Genomic DNA, 18,907 nt, shown 5'->3' with positions numbered 1-18,907 from the left:
AACTTAATTTGATCAAAGTGCACGTACTCACCGCTGAACGTGCACTCAGTGTTAGACCAGACCAAAATAATGTGTTTACTCTGCCTACACTTCAGTAACTACATCACATTAGTATAAGTGTGCAGACATCTGGTTAGGGAATGACCATGGCTGTGTTTTAGTGCATTAAATTGACTGACGCCCTGTTTGTTTTTGCTGTTTGTTTTTCTTGGGAGCTCAATTGTCGTCTTTTCTGCTTCACCTTAAGCATCACGTCCATTTTAAAAGCCCGTGACGGTGCACACTATCTATATATTCTAATGTTTCAGTTGATGTTTATTGCGTCATCTCAGTCAACATCATTGTAAAGGTGCTGATGATGTATTAGACAAATAACACTTGGTTTGGAGTGTCCTCATCCGTAAATTCCCTTCGTTGAGGGAAGTGGTTTCCCTGTGGAACTGGGACACCACTATATGCAAATTAGCTTAGTAAACGTAACAAACGTGCTAACCTACGTCGCATGTTGACAATTCTACCGGTGGAGAGTGCTACTATTTTCATTCAGGAAATATGCTGGAGGATCCAGCTGTTGTGTTGACTGTTGTGTTCTGTCTCGAAGCAGTCTGCAAATAACCGCTAGCTAGCTAGTTAGCTAGCTGCTTTCATAAATCGTCTGTTATTTTCTGACGTTAGCTCAACGGTCCTCTGAATGTATATCAAACCAACACATTTTGACATTGTAACATGCTTTTTTGCAAAAATATACTTACAACGAAATTGTTCCTCTGCAGATGTGGCCGCAATCTTTGTTGAAAAAAATTAGCCGGCTCGCTGAATTTGCAAATCATCATGGGTAATTTCATATTCCACTTTTTTTTTTCTAAATGCATCCATAAAGTAGATAGTATAACTCCTATTTCTATATATGTATTGCAAACCAAGACTATGTATGCTACATAGTGGGTGGATCTGATGCTTGGTGCTAGCGGTGGCTATTGGAGATTAGCAGAGCAGTGTCTGTGATGGCTAACTATGTAGCAAGATGTGCTAATGTGGTGCTTACTAAAGTGGTGGCAGCATCACTTCGGACGTGCCCCGACATTGTTGGGTTCCGCTTTGTCTGACACAAAAAACACCCCCACTTGTCCGAGAGTGTAGTTCATGAGCTAAATGCTTGGAAAGTTGTTGACTTGTCCAAGACGTGTATGTCCCACATTCTTACAAAACATCATGTCCTGTGGTACAAACCAAATAATAGCCTATTATTTGTGATTTATTGAGTGTTGTTGTTGAACATATCAACATTGTCATTGTCCTGGACACCCAACAAGCATCATCGCAGGCTATTATGTAGAGAAAAGAAGAAGGGGGGAGGGCAGTGAAGTTTACCGACAGAGGCGGTAAACTCAGGTCACTCGGGTGAGTTGACGTCAACGTGGGACGACTCCTCTGTGGCTCTGCATTCACGCTGATTCACAGCGAAGGACCTCAGCCCAACACAAACGCCGCGGGGCCTGACAGGTCTTCATGTTTCTTTCATGAGGTCATGAGGTGTAGCTGAAGGCTTTGACTGTGTTTGGGCGTTGTGTGGTTCTGCAGACAGTAAGACTGACTAACTGACTAACTGGACATCAGCTTGATTGAAAATAGAGGTTTTGGAAATCACCTTTGTCTTGATGAACGTTGATCTTGCCTAGATTTGGATAAATAACAAATCAGTGGTTATCTTTGTAAAGTTTGCTTTCAATCCATGATAATTGTATAATTTCTGGTTGCATTAATTGCATAGGCAGTGAAGTCATACTTTGTATGTAACTCACTGCAATCCTTTATGTAGTTTTGTTGTAAAGTTTAGTTTTTCGGTCTGTTTTGAATGTCATATTTAGTGTTGGAGAATTGGAAGTTTGATGGACAGAAAGGTCAACAAAATATTGGACATCCATCTCATGTTTTTTTCATTTTCCCCCAGACTCTCTTCCAAAAGAAAGACTAAGTTTGCAACATTGTTAAAAAAAACAAAAAATCTGCTAGATGCCAACCTAGTGTATAGCTTCAGACGGTAATTTCATCTACATCGCTAAATGAGGACTGGAAGCCACAGTGTTGCTGTCTTTCTGTTCAAATTGGAGAATTCTGCAAGTCGTATTTATTTTTTATTTCACTATTTCTAGCTCGAGTGAAAAAAGAGCAAGCATCTCACCAAACACAATTGTGTTTTTATTTTATTTTATTTCTTTTTCACTGTATTAATTCAATTTACTTTAATTGTTTGTGTGTGTGTGTGTGTGTGTGTGTGTGTGTGTGTGTGTGTGTGTGTGTGTGTGTGTGTGTGTGTGTGTGTGTGTGTGTGTGTGTGTGTGTGTGTGTGTGTGTGTGTGTGTGTGTGTGTGTGTTTATCCATGTATTAAACCAGGAAAATCCCATTAAGGTAATGACTATTTGGCCAGAGAGGCCTGATCAAGATGGGCAGTGAATGAAAATAAAAGGTTTCATGTAGAAGCAGGGATAGATACAAGGATGGGTAACTTAACAAACAGATTTCATTCATTTTGATTTTTTTTTAGGGTTTCAGTTTCACATATAGATGCTTGAAAGTAGCCCTTGGCGTTTGAGCGTGTTAATCAAAACATGTAAAAATGGACAATAGTCACACAATCCCTCAGATCGTCTTTTCTAAAACTTAATTACTTCAAGCTAATTTCACTTATTTCGCACACGATCCTGCACACATTCATCCACTCCTGCTTTTGTAATTACGATCTTGTATATAATAAAAACAAAAACAGACTTTCACATCTCGGAGCTTGAGTGTGGGACACTGCTGGGGAAAAAAAAGAGAAGCTAATATGATGCAAATGGAGGCAAATGACTCACAAAAGGAGGATTTGATACTTTGGAGTGTGTGAGTTGAATTCCCCCGATGAGGCATCCTGGGCTGTGGGATGTGGACTTGTGCAGCCGTCAGAAGGTGTAGTGGGCGGAACGGCAGGGTTTTCAGTCCCCAGGGAGGCAAAATTACCCATCTGACTGCAGATAAATCAGCTCGCAGTGCACAGAGGAAATTTACGAGTCACACTTGATAGATAATACAGAGAGCAAGTCGACGGGGGACTCTTGCCCTCCCCTCTCTTGTCACTCCTCTTCCTCTCATCCCTCAATCCACTTATGTCCACTAATTTGGCTGTCTGTCTTCCGTATTTTCACTTTTCTATCTTTCCCTTGTTCCCACTCAGTCCTCTGATTCTGTTAAATCCATCCTTTTTTTTTTTGTAATTTCCTCTCTCCGGAGTCCGTTTGTTCCCCCACTCATCCCCCTGTCTTGTTTACTGGGCAGAGAACAGGAGTGGAGGTACAGCAATGATACCGTGACAGGAAAGAGCTTTGGTTGTTTCTGTGTCTCGCCAACAACCGGTATTATCTCTCTCCGTGGTTTCCTTCTTACTCTCTTCCCTTCATTATTTACCACTTTGTCTTGCTTCTTTTCACCGTCATGCTCTTTTCTTTTAACTTCAAAATAGTTAAATTTAATTTATTTGGTAAGCAGGCTTTGAAGAAACAAAGAACAAATAAATCTGCTCAAGGAAACCAGCTGATCAAACCTTCCGCTCACAAAAAACAAAACCTTTTCTTGAAAATTCATCCTCACAAAGAAAGTTATTTTGCTGCTAATTCATTTCCACTTTTTTTCCACCCCTTCTTCCCTGTTTCTCTCCCTCTTGTTTTGGAAAAATTCACCAGCGCTGCAAAACAACATCTCTAAAATGCCTGCTGCTGACATGGCCAAAACCATCCCGCCTCTGGGAAGCGTAGTTTCCATCCACCCGCCTCATTTCCCAAGATGCTTCAGGCCTCCACTTCTATAAATCAGATGCACCCATTCTACAGAAATGCAAATGTTGGTGGTGGTGCACTTAAATTCTCCTAGAGATATATTACCGTTTCTTGCCTTGTTGTGTGTGTGTGAGAGAGTATGTGCATACGGGTAAGAGATATATTGTGGCCGACCATTGGGAGTGCTAAAGCAGAACGGGTCGGATTGAGAATTGCATTCCTGTGATGTCAAAATATAAAAAGCCACTGGAGTGCATCCTGAGGACCGAGGGACTTATTTTGTTACTGAATGCATAAAGATTGAAGAATATTTCTTCTACTTTTCTCTTGTCCTCTGCAGCGATTCATCGTGTTTGACTGAAAAAGACAGATTGTGGGTGTCTCTGTGTGTGTGTGTGTGTGTGTCGTGAAGGGAGAAAAGCGTCATTTTGCGACGAATGTGGTCTGCTCAGGTCTGCGGTCGGCTGTGTGATCAGTGATGGAGACTCCTTGAGCAGAGATTTGTGGATTAAAGGCTCCATCCCCTTCACAGGGAGCTCTTCCTGTATCCCAGGCCACTAATGTGGCCTCTGTCCTGGGATGATCCCGTCCTGTGGTGCTTTGTGTCAGCAGCTCTGGATGTAGAGATGAGATAAAGAAGAGATGGGGAGGAAGTTGTTCCTTAGTGGTTTTCAATACTTTTCATGTTCATCAAAGTGTGCTGTTCTGTAATTTAAAAGTTATTTTGAACATTTTAGTGTATGTTATTACTGCCGTGATTTACCACTTTATCCTCAACATGAGGGTCACGGGGGTCAGCTGTGCCAAACGCAGTACACCCTGGATAGTTCGTCAGTCCATCGCAGGGCCACATAGAGACCAACAACCACGCATGGTCAATTTAGTGTTTAGTAGAGTGTCCAATTTACCTAATGCCTATATATATGGCATGTTTTTGGACTGTGGGAGGAAACTGGAGAACCCAGAGAAAGCCCGCTCACACACAGGGACAACATGCAAACTTCATACAGAAAGACCCTTGTTCCGACCAGGTCTTGGACCCTGGTCTTCTTGCTGCAAAGGCAAAAGTGCTACTGCAATGATTTATTTAAATGCACATCACTGCACAGTGAGTGTATTAGTAACCTAACTGGAGCAGTGTCATCATATGTCGTTAGGTCCTCACTCAGGTTTGTTTTAGTGACATGGTCATGGTGAAACCTTTCATCAGAAAGCTTCAATAGGCCTGATAACTCTTACATATTGACATCAATAGTTATTCTTGTCTCTTATGTTATTTAATAGTTATTTATTATTAAGTATTTCATGATTTCTTTGAGTTTCTGTGTTTTTTTGGGAGTTTTTTTTACCCATTGTGCATAATCCTTCGTCTGTTTGAATCAGGTTCAGGTTCCTAATGTTGTCCCCATAACGTGACTGTGTCTTGTCTTCCTTATGGAGACAAAAATCAATTCCCCATAACGTAAATTACTACATTTTAAGGCAAATAAATGTTTTAAAGGTAGGCTGAGGTTAGGGTCAGGGTTAGGATTAAGCCAGCAGTAATTTTGGTTAAGGTTAGATTCTCAAGGAAGTGAAAATAAGTCAATTTTGCAGTGTCCTCTGACATCATGGAAACCAGCGTGTGTGTGTAGAAAAATACAAGACATTCTTTTTTCTTTTTGCTTCTTCCTTGACTTTGTGAGTGTGGTTCCACCTTGCAGAGGACAAGCACCTCAGGGGATGAAGGGAGGAGAATGCTTAATGTCGTCGCCCTGTCAAGTCTCAGGCCGCTTTGATTCTGCTCAACAATACTTCTCTTTTCTAAACAGAGCCTCGCCAGCAGGGACCGTGCCACGGCTTTCAAAGTCAAAGTGCCAAGTCAAGCTCGCTGTGCTTTGCATAAGAGCTCCTGCTACGAGCAGCATCCTTTTCCCTTTTCTTGCTCCATCTCATTCTCACAGCCTCTTACTGTTGTTACAGTTAGCGGCGAGCACTCTTACATCCTCCTGGTTTTTTTTTTTTTAAGAATCATTTTGTCTCTTTTTGTGCTGTTACACACACTCAATTGAACCCACACACGCTCTAACCTCTCATCACATTGCCCCTCGCCTCCACATATGCTTTCCTCGGTATCAATAAGCAGCAGATCCCTCTGCCTCGAGAATAAAAACAATAAATATTTCAATATGTTCAAACTCACCTTGATGCTGAAGTGTAGCTTTGAAGCTTCAATGTCACCAGCCTTTTAAGTTTTCATCAGACTCAAAGAGTGTGTGTGTGTGTGTGTGTGTGTATAAATAAATAAATAACAAAAAGGAAAAAAAAATGGAGAAGTTGAAGCTGCCAAACCTTCTTGAAAGGTGTGACTATGGCGAGAAAGATCAATAAGAGATGTTAATAGACACCAACAACACTCGGTGTCATTTGCATTGGTTAACATGAAGATGGAGCGAGTGATGTTGTCTGCGCGCTACTTTACATTTCAGAGGAAATTCTCATCAACATGCTGCTGCCTCGACTCTGATATGACATTATGCATTACTAGCAATAAAATGCACCGGAGGTTACAAGTAATTGGTGACACTTTATTGAGAGACTGAGACGACCGAAAGTCAAAATTGCATTAAAGCGACGCCGAACAAGATTTCTATGTAAAAATATACTTCGGATGGAATCGCACTGACTTTTCTGTGTGAATTTAAATCGCATTGTTGGCAAGAGCGCACAGGTGTAGTGAAAAGTCATCAAACTATCGGATGGAAATTGGAGGCACAGGAGATGTCACGTGAGAATTTGCATAGGCGTAATGGAATGCATACAGAAGTGTTTTGTTTCTGTAACACAATGTGCTGCAGGTTTAGGGTTTTTTTGTGTGTGTGTTGCAGCGGAGGCTATGAGCAGGCAAAGTCTCAGCCCATCCCAACATGCATCCGTTTTCGCTTGCCTTTAAATCCCATCCTGACAGTAGCTTCACTAATTAAAACATCTGAGTGAATGTGCAGCCTTCAGCCACACAGAGGCTTGGAAGCGGCACAAGCTCTTGCACTATGTGTTGTGCGTTCAAAGTTTGCATTCCTTGATTGTAACGGGTGCTTATTTCGAATCGTTGCTGTTTTAGAATGCACACAAAAAGTGGATGTTGTCCTCTGGTTTGCTGACTGAGGACAACCTGGAAGTAAGAATATATCAGTCCCTGGAGGATGCTCCTTCGGTTGTAGGAGGAAAAATCAGCTAATTCCTTACTCTATAAATGCCTTTTCTGGGGACTTAATGGTCTTCATCACTAATTTCATGTCTTCTTTAGTCGCACCTTTCTCGCCATTCTTCTTTGACCTGAGCCACTGATCTCCTTCTTTCTTAATATTTTAAGTAGATCACCAGTTATATTCAGACCAGCCCATCTGGCACCAACAACCATGCTATATTCAAAATTCCTGTTCTTCCCCCATCCTGATGCTTGGTTTGAACTTCAGCAGGTCATCTTGACCATGTCTACATGCCCAACATATACTGATTTGCTGCCATGTGATTGGCTGATTCAGATATGTTGTGTGTGTTCAGCTGCTGCTGTTCCTGCACCATGCAGCTCCAATTTACCTGGGTGCTGTTTTTTTTATTTTTTTTTTATTTTTTTACTGTAATTCCATAGTAAAAAACGTATAAACAAAACTTACCAATGTACTGTGGAAAAAGTCTTGCAAAGCAGATACACATTATTATACACAATTTTATGTCGCTCTCTCACCCGTCTCTCGCTGTGTATGTGTGTGTGTGATTGACGAGGGATCGGGAGAGAAAACTAGGTTCTTGAGAGAGAAGTGTTTTTAAAAGTACTCAGGAGTCCATGGGGGGCGATAGAGGTTACTCATTGGAGCTTTAAATGTCTTCTTAAGTATCATATTAATGCATATGTTTCATATAATCTACGTATAACAGAATGTGAACACTGAGTTCTAGTGTATACTTTACTCTGATGCTGCTGCTAAACCCTGGAGTTTAAGTATTTGGGATGTGATCATGGAAATAATGCTGACACTTTTTTGTGATGACTAGGATTGCTGACATTTATTAGTATGAGACTGCAGGGATGCACAGATCACACACACACACACACACACACACACTCGCACACATACACACAGTGCATCTACAGTGAACTAAAATAGAGCAGCTGACATATATAATCTGTCAAAGTGTATAATCTGTCATTTTATTCTGGCCTAATGCAATACAGTTGATAGAAAAGAGGTGTATGATAGATGCCGGTTGCTTTATATTTATGTCATGGAAATTATTGGCAGACTGGGCCTTGGCCATGAATGTGTACGTGTGTGTTTGTAAGAGAAGACATGCAACATAATCACCTTTACACCTTGATGTGAAAATCATGAGTGAATCTGAGTGTTACTGCATTTCAGCTTTTTCTTTTAACCCTTAGAACACGGAGCATTTTGGCTGCTTTTTTTCCATTACTAGGTTTAAACGTACAGTTTATTCAGAGGCTATAAGAATGTTCAATATAGAGTGTCTTATAACCTTTTTTTCCCAGTATAACCTATAGCTAATTTTCATCAACTATATAAACACACCTAGTCAAAAAGTACTCAAAATTCTTTTAAATAGGATTGAATTTGTGAAATTTGGAAATATGTCACAGTTCAAAATATACTTGACTCTTTTTTTATGAACAAAAAGAAAATAAAAACGCTCTATTTTTGTGACTTCTGCACAGTTATTGCTACTTTATATCGCCACTAAAAATGCGATATAAAATGAATCATAACTTTGACTCAACAACACGTAAGAAGACGAAAAAAAACCTATATTTTTAAAGCCTGAATATGTGACCTATAGGCACACACACACCCAGGATGTCCATATAAGGAGTTGTGTGTTATTCCCAGAGCAATTTACACGAGAGCAAAATTTTGTGCATAGAAAATCTCCATCCACTTATTGTAACTGTCATCCATTTTTTTGTTTTGTTTTTTGGCTTCTACTATTTACATTCTGGGGTAAATTAAGAATAATTAAATGAATTATTTGTAGTTTATCACTATTAATATAAGACATTAATATTACGAGCATGCTTGCGTGTGTGTGTCTCCATTAAAAATTAATGTCACCATTCTAAATGATCTTCTTTCTATTACCTCTAATATTTGAGCAACTTTATTTGCCCAATCCAAGTACAAAATGGAATCATTTTTCATTTCACTCTGACCTTAAGTGAGAGAGCACTTTAATAAGTTTGTGGAGGTAAATTTTTGTTTCTATTAAAACCTTATTAAAAGTCACTTGTGGATGTGATGTAGCACTCCTTGTATTCTGCAGATTATGATATAAAACCATTATGCATAATATACACATGAGCACACAGACTCAGGAACACTGGCCGCTGTACGGCGAGAGGAAACATCACGGAAAAGAATAATATATTTAGATAATGAAACATTAAAGTGAGATTGGCGATTAGATTTATTGTGATTACCGCGTGTGTGCGTGTGTGATTGTATTCATTAACGCTTAAGGACCTTTTTACTGGTGTAAATGCTAATCCTGTCAGGACCAGTCGTCCTCATGGAGAGCAAAACCTGGTCCCAGTGAGGAACTGGTTAAGTTTAGAGCTAAGATTTGAATTGTGGTTATAGGTTAAGATTACTGCCAACCTGTGTGTGTGTGTGTGTGTGTGTGTGTGTGTGTGGATTTAAGTACATTCATATTCATTAACACAAATATCAAGTCTCTTTTGTGTATTTGGTGATCCTGTGTGGTCAATACTTTGACTTCATCTGACAAAGTCCTTCACATCCAGACAGAAAAACCTTAGCATTCAGTGAGAGACAGGAAGTGAGGCAGTATTGAGTGTATATATGTATAGATATGTGTATTTATGTGTAAATTTATGTATGTAAATATATATATATGTATGTATATACGTATGTGTATGTATATGTAGATGTACATATGTGTATGTATGTATATATGTATATGTGTATATATGTCTATATCTATATATAGAGAAACTGCATTCAGAACACAGTGCTTAGACAGATTTGATCGAAAAACGTCACGTGTGTGTGTGTATGTTTTCACCCTCCCTTTCTTCCTCAGTGGAGGACGATCAAACCCCAACTTTCTCTCCACCATCCCCAGATTAAAGTAAATCATTAAGTCAGGCTTGTAGTACATCAAACAAAAGATATATTGCCATAATATAAACCGCTGTTCTCCCCCCCCCCCCCTCTCCGAGGCCTCACAGAGGAAGAAAAGAAAGGGAGGAAGGAGGGGAGGGTAAAAAGGAGTGTGTGTTTGGGGGGGGGGGTATGTATATTTTGTTGTATCTCATTATTCAGCCATTAGCTCTGTTCTTTCTAGGGAAATGCTACGCTTAAAGAAAGCATCCTCCCCACCACCCAGCTATAAATTAAATTAAGCTGTTGCATCAGCTGTGTGATTTCTGCTAAAGCGTTTAAACATGCGCTGTAATTGTTCCCGTCCTTAATTGTTTTGTTTTTTTTGTAAAAATACAATGAGAAATATTTTGGGCTAAGAGTATTATTGCACCTTGCATTTATGATTTCTGTGCATGCAAAAACCATGGGAGAGTTGGGACGTATGCAAAGCAAACAAAATCATTTTTAAGCCGCGCAGCAGCCTGTTTGTTAATGCTCTCTCATAATGGTGGGATCATGCAAATCCTGGAGTAACACGGAGCCAAATTGATTTAAAGAAGGAATAATGTATTGAGGGCACAATCACTGCAGTGTTTCTTTTTTCTTTTCTTTTGTTTTTTTTCCTGTGTGTGTGTGTGTGTGCTGCATTGAAGAGAACATGATTTTTTTTTGTTGTTTTCTGTTTGAGAAAACAGCAGCAGTACAACCATTGTTATTATTATTATGAGTTGCTTATTAGAGAGGAGTTTGCCCTGAACCTTTCTGGAAAGGGTTAATGGATCAGCTGCTCCCATATTGTGTGTGTGTGTGTGTGTGTGTGTACATGTGCTCACACAGAAACAGACATGCTCTCTCGTTCTGTCTCCCTTTCATGCTTGCTCATGTGATGTTGGTATATCCCATAGATTTCCCTCCCCCTCCTCATCCTCCCCCTCCTCTCCTCCCCTCCAATCCCTCCGCACCAGCCCACTCCTAGCCCCTCTCCTTTTCTCCAATCACTCCTTCTCTCCTCTCAAGGACCTCCCAAGCCTCCCCCTCGCGCCGCCTTCTGCCGCTGCCTCCTCCTCCTCCGCACTCCTTTCTTTTCCCCTCCTCCTCCATCTGCCTCTCCCTCCCTCTGTACCCAATCGTGTGCCTTGGCTCCTCCACCTCTTTCTCAAAGTAAACAGAGGAGAGAGGAACAGAAGCAGAAGCATCACTTTGCCCATCGGCACACATTAGATTCCCACACATACTCTCCCTCCACACGATCCGTGTGCGCCACTGAAGCTGCTCAGAGAGTGTGTGTGCGTGTGTGTGTGTTTGGAGCCACTGCTGCTGTGTGTGTGTGTGTGTATATGCGTGTGTGCGTGTGTCTGCGTGGGCTTCCCTCGCCTCCATCCACTGAGAAAGTAACTCTCTGTTGGCTCATCGCTGCCTCTGACTGAAGTGCACAAGTAAGAAGGGAGAGGTGATAAGCAGTAAAGACAGAGTGGTGAAGAGAGACTGAGAAGTGAGAAGATAGATAGAGAGAGCGAGAGAGCGGAGCAGAGGTGTTACTTGAGTCTCTATGAGTAAGGTGTCCCGTCTCCACATGCTGTGCTCTATGGCGAACTCCGGCTGTGTGCTACTGTCCGGGTCTGGGATGTTACCCCATTCTTTGCAATGCCCCCCTTCCTTCCTCTATCTGCCCCAGGTAAGAAACCTCCCATCATCTCTCTCTCTCTCTCCACTGCCTCTTTGTCTTCTCCTTTGCTGTACTTGTTTGTAAGTGTTGTGTGTTTGACTCTGCTCTTTTATTCATCAAAATGCACTCTGTGTAGTTTCTTAATCGTATTAAGTGTTTCACATCTCTGTCTATATGCTCGTGCACGTCTCGTTAAAACTTTTTATCTGCAGTGTCACACTTCTTTACACTTGACACGTGCCTCTCCATACACTCAGTAGCATTTAACTGACAAAAACATGGAGCCACCCCCCCCCCCCCTCTCTGTGTGTGTGTGTGTGTTTGTGTGTTTGTGTGTGTTCAGTGGGCAGCAGGACAGGGACAGATGTCCGCTCAGAAATAAATTGGACAATAGAACCAAATGACTGCTGGCTCACTTCTTGGAGTGGCTGCATGCCTATATCATTCAGATGGTTGTCTTCCTATTAACTGTGCCTTGTTTCTTCAGTTATCACTCTCACTCTGTTTGTTTACTGTAAAAGTGGTCACTTGATACGTGCCATTGCTCTGCTGCCACATTATGCACCGCCACATTTTACCATGCGTCCATGCGAGTGTGTGTGTTTGTGTGTGCGTGCGTGTGTGTGTGTGTGTGTGTTTTACTGCGAGCAGCATGTGCGGTGGCAGGCGGTCCCTTTTTCTCTAGACAGTTTGTTATTGTGGTCATATAAAATATGATAAGACTGGAGAGAGCTGCCATATAAAATATGAGCGGGCTGCAGTGGGGCTAACCTGCCACGTCCAGACTCCAAATAGCCACCACACATCACCTTTACAGGGCAGCCCAGACCACCTGCCTGATGGCAACACACACACACACATACACGTGTGTGTGTGTGTACAAGCAGAGCATACACCAGCTGGGATCCACACACATTCAGTTCCATGCGGCGACACAAACACCATGAGTCCTTAGGGAGGCAGTCTGTTAACATGCGTTGTTTGTGTGTGTGTTTTTATCTATTTGTTTTTTCTTGGGAAGACCCTACCACATGACATAACGCAGCACTTTCGTGTAATTATCCTTCTAGCCTGTTTAGATCTATATTATTTAATGAAATATTACAAACACATATGTCAACATTGTAAAATAGTAGTAGTGCGGATATGGAAGTTTCCTCCTATCTTTAAAATGCAATCCATCTGAATGTGTGATCATGTTTCTATTTCTTTTTTTAAAGTATTATTTTATCGCTTGCCAATCGGGTGCAAACCTTGAGAACCTGAGAGAGTCATGTGGAGGCTTTTAGAAACACGGCGAGCCATGCACCATTTGAAAGGAGAAAGACAGAGCTGTGGTAAAGTGCAGGATTGTGTCATTTCAGAGTGAACCTTTGAGTCTTCTTCTTTTCTTTTTTTTTTACACCAGCTGGCGTTGTCTCATATTTGTGAGACAACTCTGCTTAGTAATGTGAGTAATATGTAGGCCGACGTTCACAGTAGACCTCCTCCAACATGCTGCATGTGAAGCTTGGCTTTTCTTATACATATATATATATATATATATATATATGTAGAGAGAGTTTTGCTTTTGAAGTTTTCTTCACGTCATACGTCAGACATTTTCATGGTTGCAGTGTAAAGGTTGTTGTGTATTAATGAGTGATCTAAAATTAAGGAGGAAGATTTTAAACATCTAGAAAAAAAACAAAAAACATTCTTGTTCAAACCAGACAATTTCAGGCCCCTAGACAGTCTGTAGCAGTCAAGTGTGACGCTGGAATAAGTGGTTTTTTTTTTTTTTTCCTTTTAACCCTATTGCTTTGACACTGTGTTCAAACACTCAATAGGATCCTGCTTCTCCTCTGCTTTCACATTATCCATCAATTCAAACAGACAACGTGGATCGCAGCTAAACACGACCCTTAATACATTCATCTCCTCCAACCCGTGTATTGGATTTCAGCTCTCTCTCTCTCTCTCCTTTTTCCGTCCTTCCCTTTGTCTCTCTTTTTCGTCCATTTTTCTCCTTCGCCTTGGAATAAAAAGTCCTCTTAAGTCAATACCATGTGCTAAATCTGCTTGCGCAAGCTTCTCTGCTCTCCCCAGGGAGGGAGGGGATGGAGGGAGGAATCTTTACCAAGGCGCACCTAATAGTTAAACACTTCCTGTCTACTGGTTGGAATACATTGAGGAATGTGGAGAAATAAAACCCCCACTCCTCGATTCATTCTCTGCTGCTTTACTCTTGTGTCCCACTTGTCTTTATTTCTTGTGCCTTTTTCTGTTTTCCTGTATCTTTTTTGTCGAGCACGTATTGCTTTGTGCAGCAACACCCTATTCGTCTCATGTGGAATGTTGTTTGTATTATATTGCTCATTCTTTTTGCCGCGGCTCCGTTAGAACACACAATTGATGCGTTTAATCCTGAGCATATTTTTACAGCGGTAATACGTTTTTTATAGAGCCCACAAATTCCTATTACGTAACCAAAAAAACAACAAAACAAAAAAAACAATCGTCACAGTTTCAGCACCACGGACAGCACCTGCAGTGTTGAGAATGCTGGACAGTTCCCTCACAGACGTGAGGAGCAGAGGGGAAAAGAATTCCCAGTGTTTTGTGCTGATGTACAAAGTGATTTATCTCTCTGTGTCATAATTATTTTAGATCACCTCAAGAGCTGCGGCTCTTCTCAGCTGTGGCACCATTAATAACTGTGACTGTGTGTATATGTGTGTGTGTGTGTGTGGATGTAAAATCACTTACAAGCAGCTGGGGATCAATTATGGTGTGCATTACTCTTGAGAATCTGATGCCATTACACGATATCTATCTATCCGTCTGTCTATTTATCTCTCAAAGTGAAAGTTTTAGCATGAAACAATATATCAGTTCTTCAGAAAACCATAAAAGTTACATTTTGCACCACAAACCAACTGAAGAAATTCTATTTAATTTAATTGTAACTCCATTTAAATGAAAATAGAAGCATCGGCAACAGAAATATCGTTTTTATATCGTTCACACATAGCAAAGTAAATGAATAATGGCTGAATTCCATTTAGCTGGTGCTCGTTACTGTGACACTTGAACTGAACGCCATTGTAAAGCAATGCTGTAATGGCCGTACAGTGTCATTATTTCTTAATTGCTTTATTGGAACACATCCAGTAAATACAATAACTGGATGTGTTGTATTTACTGGATACAATATGCGTGTAACCTACCCTTACACTTGAACAATAGCACAACCCTGGCTCTCTTAAAACTACAGTGGGACCTGTGTGTGTGTTCAACTATTTCATGTTTCAAAAAGGTTGATTACTCCAACTCATTGACAGCCCGCTAATCTCGCATCATTCCAATCCAAATGCCAATGATCGCACAATTGGACAGGCATTGAATCAACAAAGCTGCCCTGAATTTCTGCACAGTAATGTGTATATTTCTATATATATAGCTATAGTGAAAACAATACTATGAACAGTAACCCCAAAATGGATTATGGAAAATGAAAGCACAGAAAACAGAATTAGATGAGCTGCTGATACAGCACAGTGGCATCAGTATCGGCAGGAACTCATCTTATTCTGACGAGTAGTTGTAGAATTAGGACTTTGCTGAACCATCACCAGGACGCTTAAGTTATTTCCATCTGCTTTTCGGCTTTGTGTGTTTGTGACCATGTGTTCTCTGTCTGGTGTGATGACTGCTGTTGATGTGAAAAAAGCTGGACTGATGTTTTTTTTTATTTTTACTGAGATAGGAAGCAGTCTTCACTGCGGCGTCATAAACACACGTACACACAGCTTATCATTATAGACGCCTCTGTTTAAAAATGGACTAAAAACCATGAATGAAGCAAATTGGTTCAACGAATGCAAAGAAGCAGAGGAGCAGAGCCTCAATGACGGAGCTTTTTTTTCTTTCTTTTTTTTTTTTTTATAAAGTAAAGGAAGCAAAAATAAAAGTAGGCCAATCCTATAGGTGAAGGAATTTCGTTCATTCATTCATTCATTTATCCATTCATTTTCTACCACTCATCCTCTTGAGAGTTGCAGGGTTAGCTGCTTTTTTCTTTCTTTTTTTTTTTGCTGCTGAAAGCAGGATATTCCCTAGAGAGGAGAACACGCACACACACAAAGAGGCAGAGGGGGGTGGCTCCATATTTAATTTTTTTTCAGTTAAATGCGACATCGAGTGCGTGTGGAGGCGCACATGTCAAAATGAAGTTGTTCACTCCGCGGTTGTGTGAAGAAGCGCGACACTGCTGCTTAAAGGTTCTCAAACTGCTGCGTCTTCATCGTCACGTCCACGCAGGGACTCGCTGTCACGTCTTTATCAGGCTCCTTCACTCTCTGCCTGACGCGTGTTTGCCGTAGACGCACACCCAACCCAGCACACCCGGCTGCACCTGTGCGAAACCTCTTTGTGCTGTTGACCTCGTAATATGAAAAATATGTCGACCTCCGAGGTTGGAGTGTAGTTCAAATGAGAAGTGATTTCCTCTTATCTAGGAGGCTTAGAGTCGGAGAGGAAGTATTGAACAAATCGGGGGGGAGCTCGGGAACTAAATTGCTACAGCAAATGTGTTTTGAGGAAAATGTGATTGATTATGAACATGAGGAAATGTTTTATAGTTCTGCTGCGGCACCTGCAGCACTTTGTTAATGTTAGGGAAAAAGACGGTGGCCCGGGCCTATACGTGCTTATGGTGTCTGCTCTCCGGAAGAGATGTAGTGCGTAGATTTACTCCCCTTCACCAGCACATCCTAAATGAGAAACCAAATGAGTCCTGCATTAACATAATTTCAAGGAGACGGAGATGGGGGCTGGCTTCAAGAAAGCGCTGACCTTTTCAGTATTTAACAGTCTTTTCCTAATCTTAACCAAGTGTTATAGCAGCCAGAACCATAAAAATCATTGATCACACTTGGAGGATATTATCGTGGAGGCAAAAAAAAAACATTATGTCAGCTGGTGAATCTTCTGCATATACAATGTCTTTTTTTTTTTAGCGAACAGTTTGCTGATACTGTCTGTCTTCACCTCTTCATCCTCTCCCTGGTTTCCTTTAAGCCTCGATAAGCCCATGTGCGCCGAGGCCAAGTTCACACCGAACATGCTTTACATCTCTCAAAGTTACCGCTGAATTGTTAATGTCTGTCTTTTACCTGCTTCACACACACACACACTCTCACACACTTCATGGAGCACACACATACATCTCTGTCAGACAGTGTGTTCTGCCTCTCATTAGTTTTTCTTACCCATGTCCCAATTTATAAAACAAGAACAATGTAATTGGACAGTGCAAAGGCCTTGGTGTTCCCTCACTCCAGCTTCTCCTCTCCTGCCGTTCCCTTCTCCCTCACTTTCATGCTTTATTTCCATGTCCCATTTGTCTTTCCCTCCTCTCTCTCTCCCCCTCCTCTCTCTCTCTCGCTCCGTCTTTGATTCCCATATACTGCTGATTATGAGGAAATATATATTTGACCTTGAAGCCGCTCCCCTATAAACAACAGAGAACTAAGGATTAGATGCCTCAGTCTGCGACGAATTCTAACATGCTGCAAATCAGACGGTGTTGAAAGTTTGCTTGTGCAGCGTTTAAGTTTACATTCATCTCAGTCTCATTGTTTATGAAAAAAAAAAAGAGCTGTAAGCCACTAGTGCATTACCGTAGTTACGCAACGGTTTGTGCTACAGGAAAAAATCTAGCAGTTTCTGAAAGCTGAGAAGTTGCACGTCAAAGCCAATGTGTGGTTATTACGGTAATTTCACTCATGCTATTGCAGAAAATCGTACATAAGGTTCTATTTTTTAAGAAATGTCAAATTTAACATGCAAAATCTGGTGTTTGTGTACAACTACTGTGTTTGTTTCAATCTAAATCATTAATACACTATTTTGACATGCAGTGTTCTAAATAACTGCCAGATATAGGCCCTTTAATGGTTAAAAAATAAGGACAACAGAACTCTTTCTCTCTCTACTTCTGTGTGCATGTGTGTGTTAAGAGTTACAGTGACAGCCTCAGTGTAATGATAGGCTTCTCCTGAGATATTTGTGTCTCATAAATCCTCCATCGGTCACCTGTAAATTATAGTGCTTCTGTCAGGTGGGAGGGCCTCCAGTGACCGGCCCCGACCGCCTCACTCCCCACATCCACATTCTCATCCACCACCACCGTGCAGTCTGTAGCTGTAGCTGACTCCATTTGCTCTCACTCGTCTTTCCACCTCCACCACAGATTCCTCCTTGTTTATGGGAGAACACATTTTTTAAAAGTAAAAAAGTTTGTTTTCCTCGACAATAACCTGTGTTTGGTAAAGTGTATCATAAACCTGCCAATGTGAGTGTCATCTAGAGGAGACTGTTTTTAAAAAAAAAAACTCGTATTTTCATCCATGTCAGCGACAAATATTTTTTGTTTTTCAATCTTGTGGAATAGTCCTCATCCTCATTAAGATGTAATCCCTGTGTTGCTTGTTTTATTGTGTATATGCCCCTGCGAGTAAATGTCCGTATTTGATTTTATTTTTATTGATGAGCAGTCGTATAGGGAAAGAGAGCTCAACTTGTCAGATTAAGTAAAGGTTCTTAAAGTTTGATGTGAGCAACAGCTGCAGTGACGGAAGAGGAGCGAAATGGGAATGAAAGAAATATGGAGAGGGTAAACACGAGACTGGACAGTAAAGACTGAGTAGGAATGAGTCGTATCTTATTGGTATTTTATCGATATCGTATCGTCATTGTATTGTGACAGGACATGAGTGTCATACAGCAAGAGCATTATATTTTAGTGCTGCGTTGTAGCTAAATCGCTAGGTAAAATCCATCAACACGTCCTATTAACAACCAAGTTGTGCAAACTCAGGCTGATATCATTATTTTTCGAAAGGCTTTGATTAAGGAGGTTAATGATTAACCATTAGTTAGTGAATTGCCATTAAGAAGTCTGTGTCATCTCTCTGAACCTCTCACACGGTGTAGTTGCATCTTATACCAGCAGAGGGCACACATCAGCCAAAACACTCACATAATTAGCAGCAGCAGAAGAAGTCAAAATGGTTGAAGGTAAAGTGAGTTGTGTCGGGTTTTTTGAGCTGCAACTTCAAATTCATCTATCGGTACGAAAACAGTGAAAAGAACATTTATTTCATGATAAAAGCATCATGATTCCCCACAGGTTACATCAGAGAGAGTTTATCTGTAGCCTCATTAGATGACAGGGCGATTTATTAGCCTCACATACTGTATGTGCCACTATTGTGCAGTGTTTAAA

The 18,907-nt window shown here is 40.9% G+C and overlaps 1 protein-coding gene across 2 annotated transcripts in view; it reads left to right on the top strand.

Annotated features, from left to right (window-relative positions):
• The window catches only part of rbfox3a (RNA binding fox-1 homolog 3a), a gene marked incomplete at both ends in the record, with an annotated part of 189,894 nt that overhangs the window by 82,753 nt on the left and 88,234 nt on the right, over nucleotides 1–18,907 (top strand). The window contains one exon of one of the 2 annotated variants that reach the window (XM_083904021.1): nucleotides 11,521–11,646. The exons of the other annotated variant lie outside the window; for it this stretch is intronic. Within the exon in view, the coding sequence (XP_083760147.1) occupies nucleotides 11,521–11,646 (126 nt within the window). Of the gene's footprint in view, nucleotides 1–11,520; nucleotides 11,647–18,907 lie in introns of those variants that run through there. 2 annotated transcript variants of the gene reach the window in all.

This window comes from Microchirus variegatus (genome assembly GCF_963457635.1).
Source record: "Microchirus variegatus genome assembly, chromosome: 17".
NCBI lineage: Eukaryota > Metazoa > Chordata > Actinopteri > Pleuronectiformes > Soleidae > Microchirus > Microchirus variegatus.
Note: the sequence above shows the minus strand (reverse complement) of the source record. Positions and strands in the feature narration are given on the sequence as shown.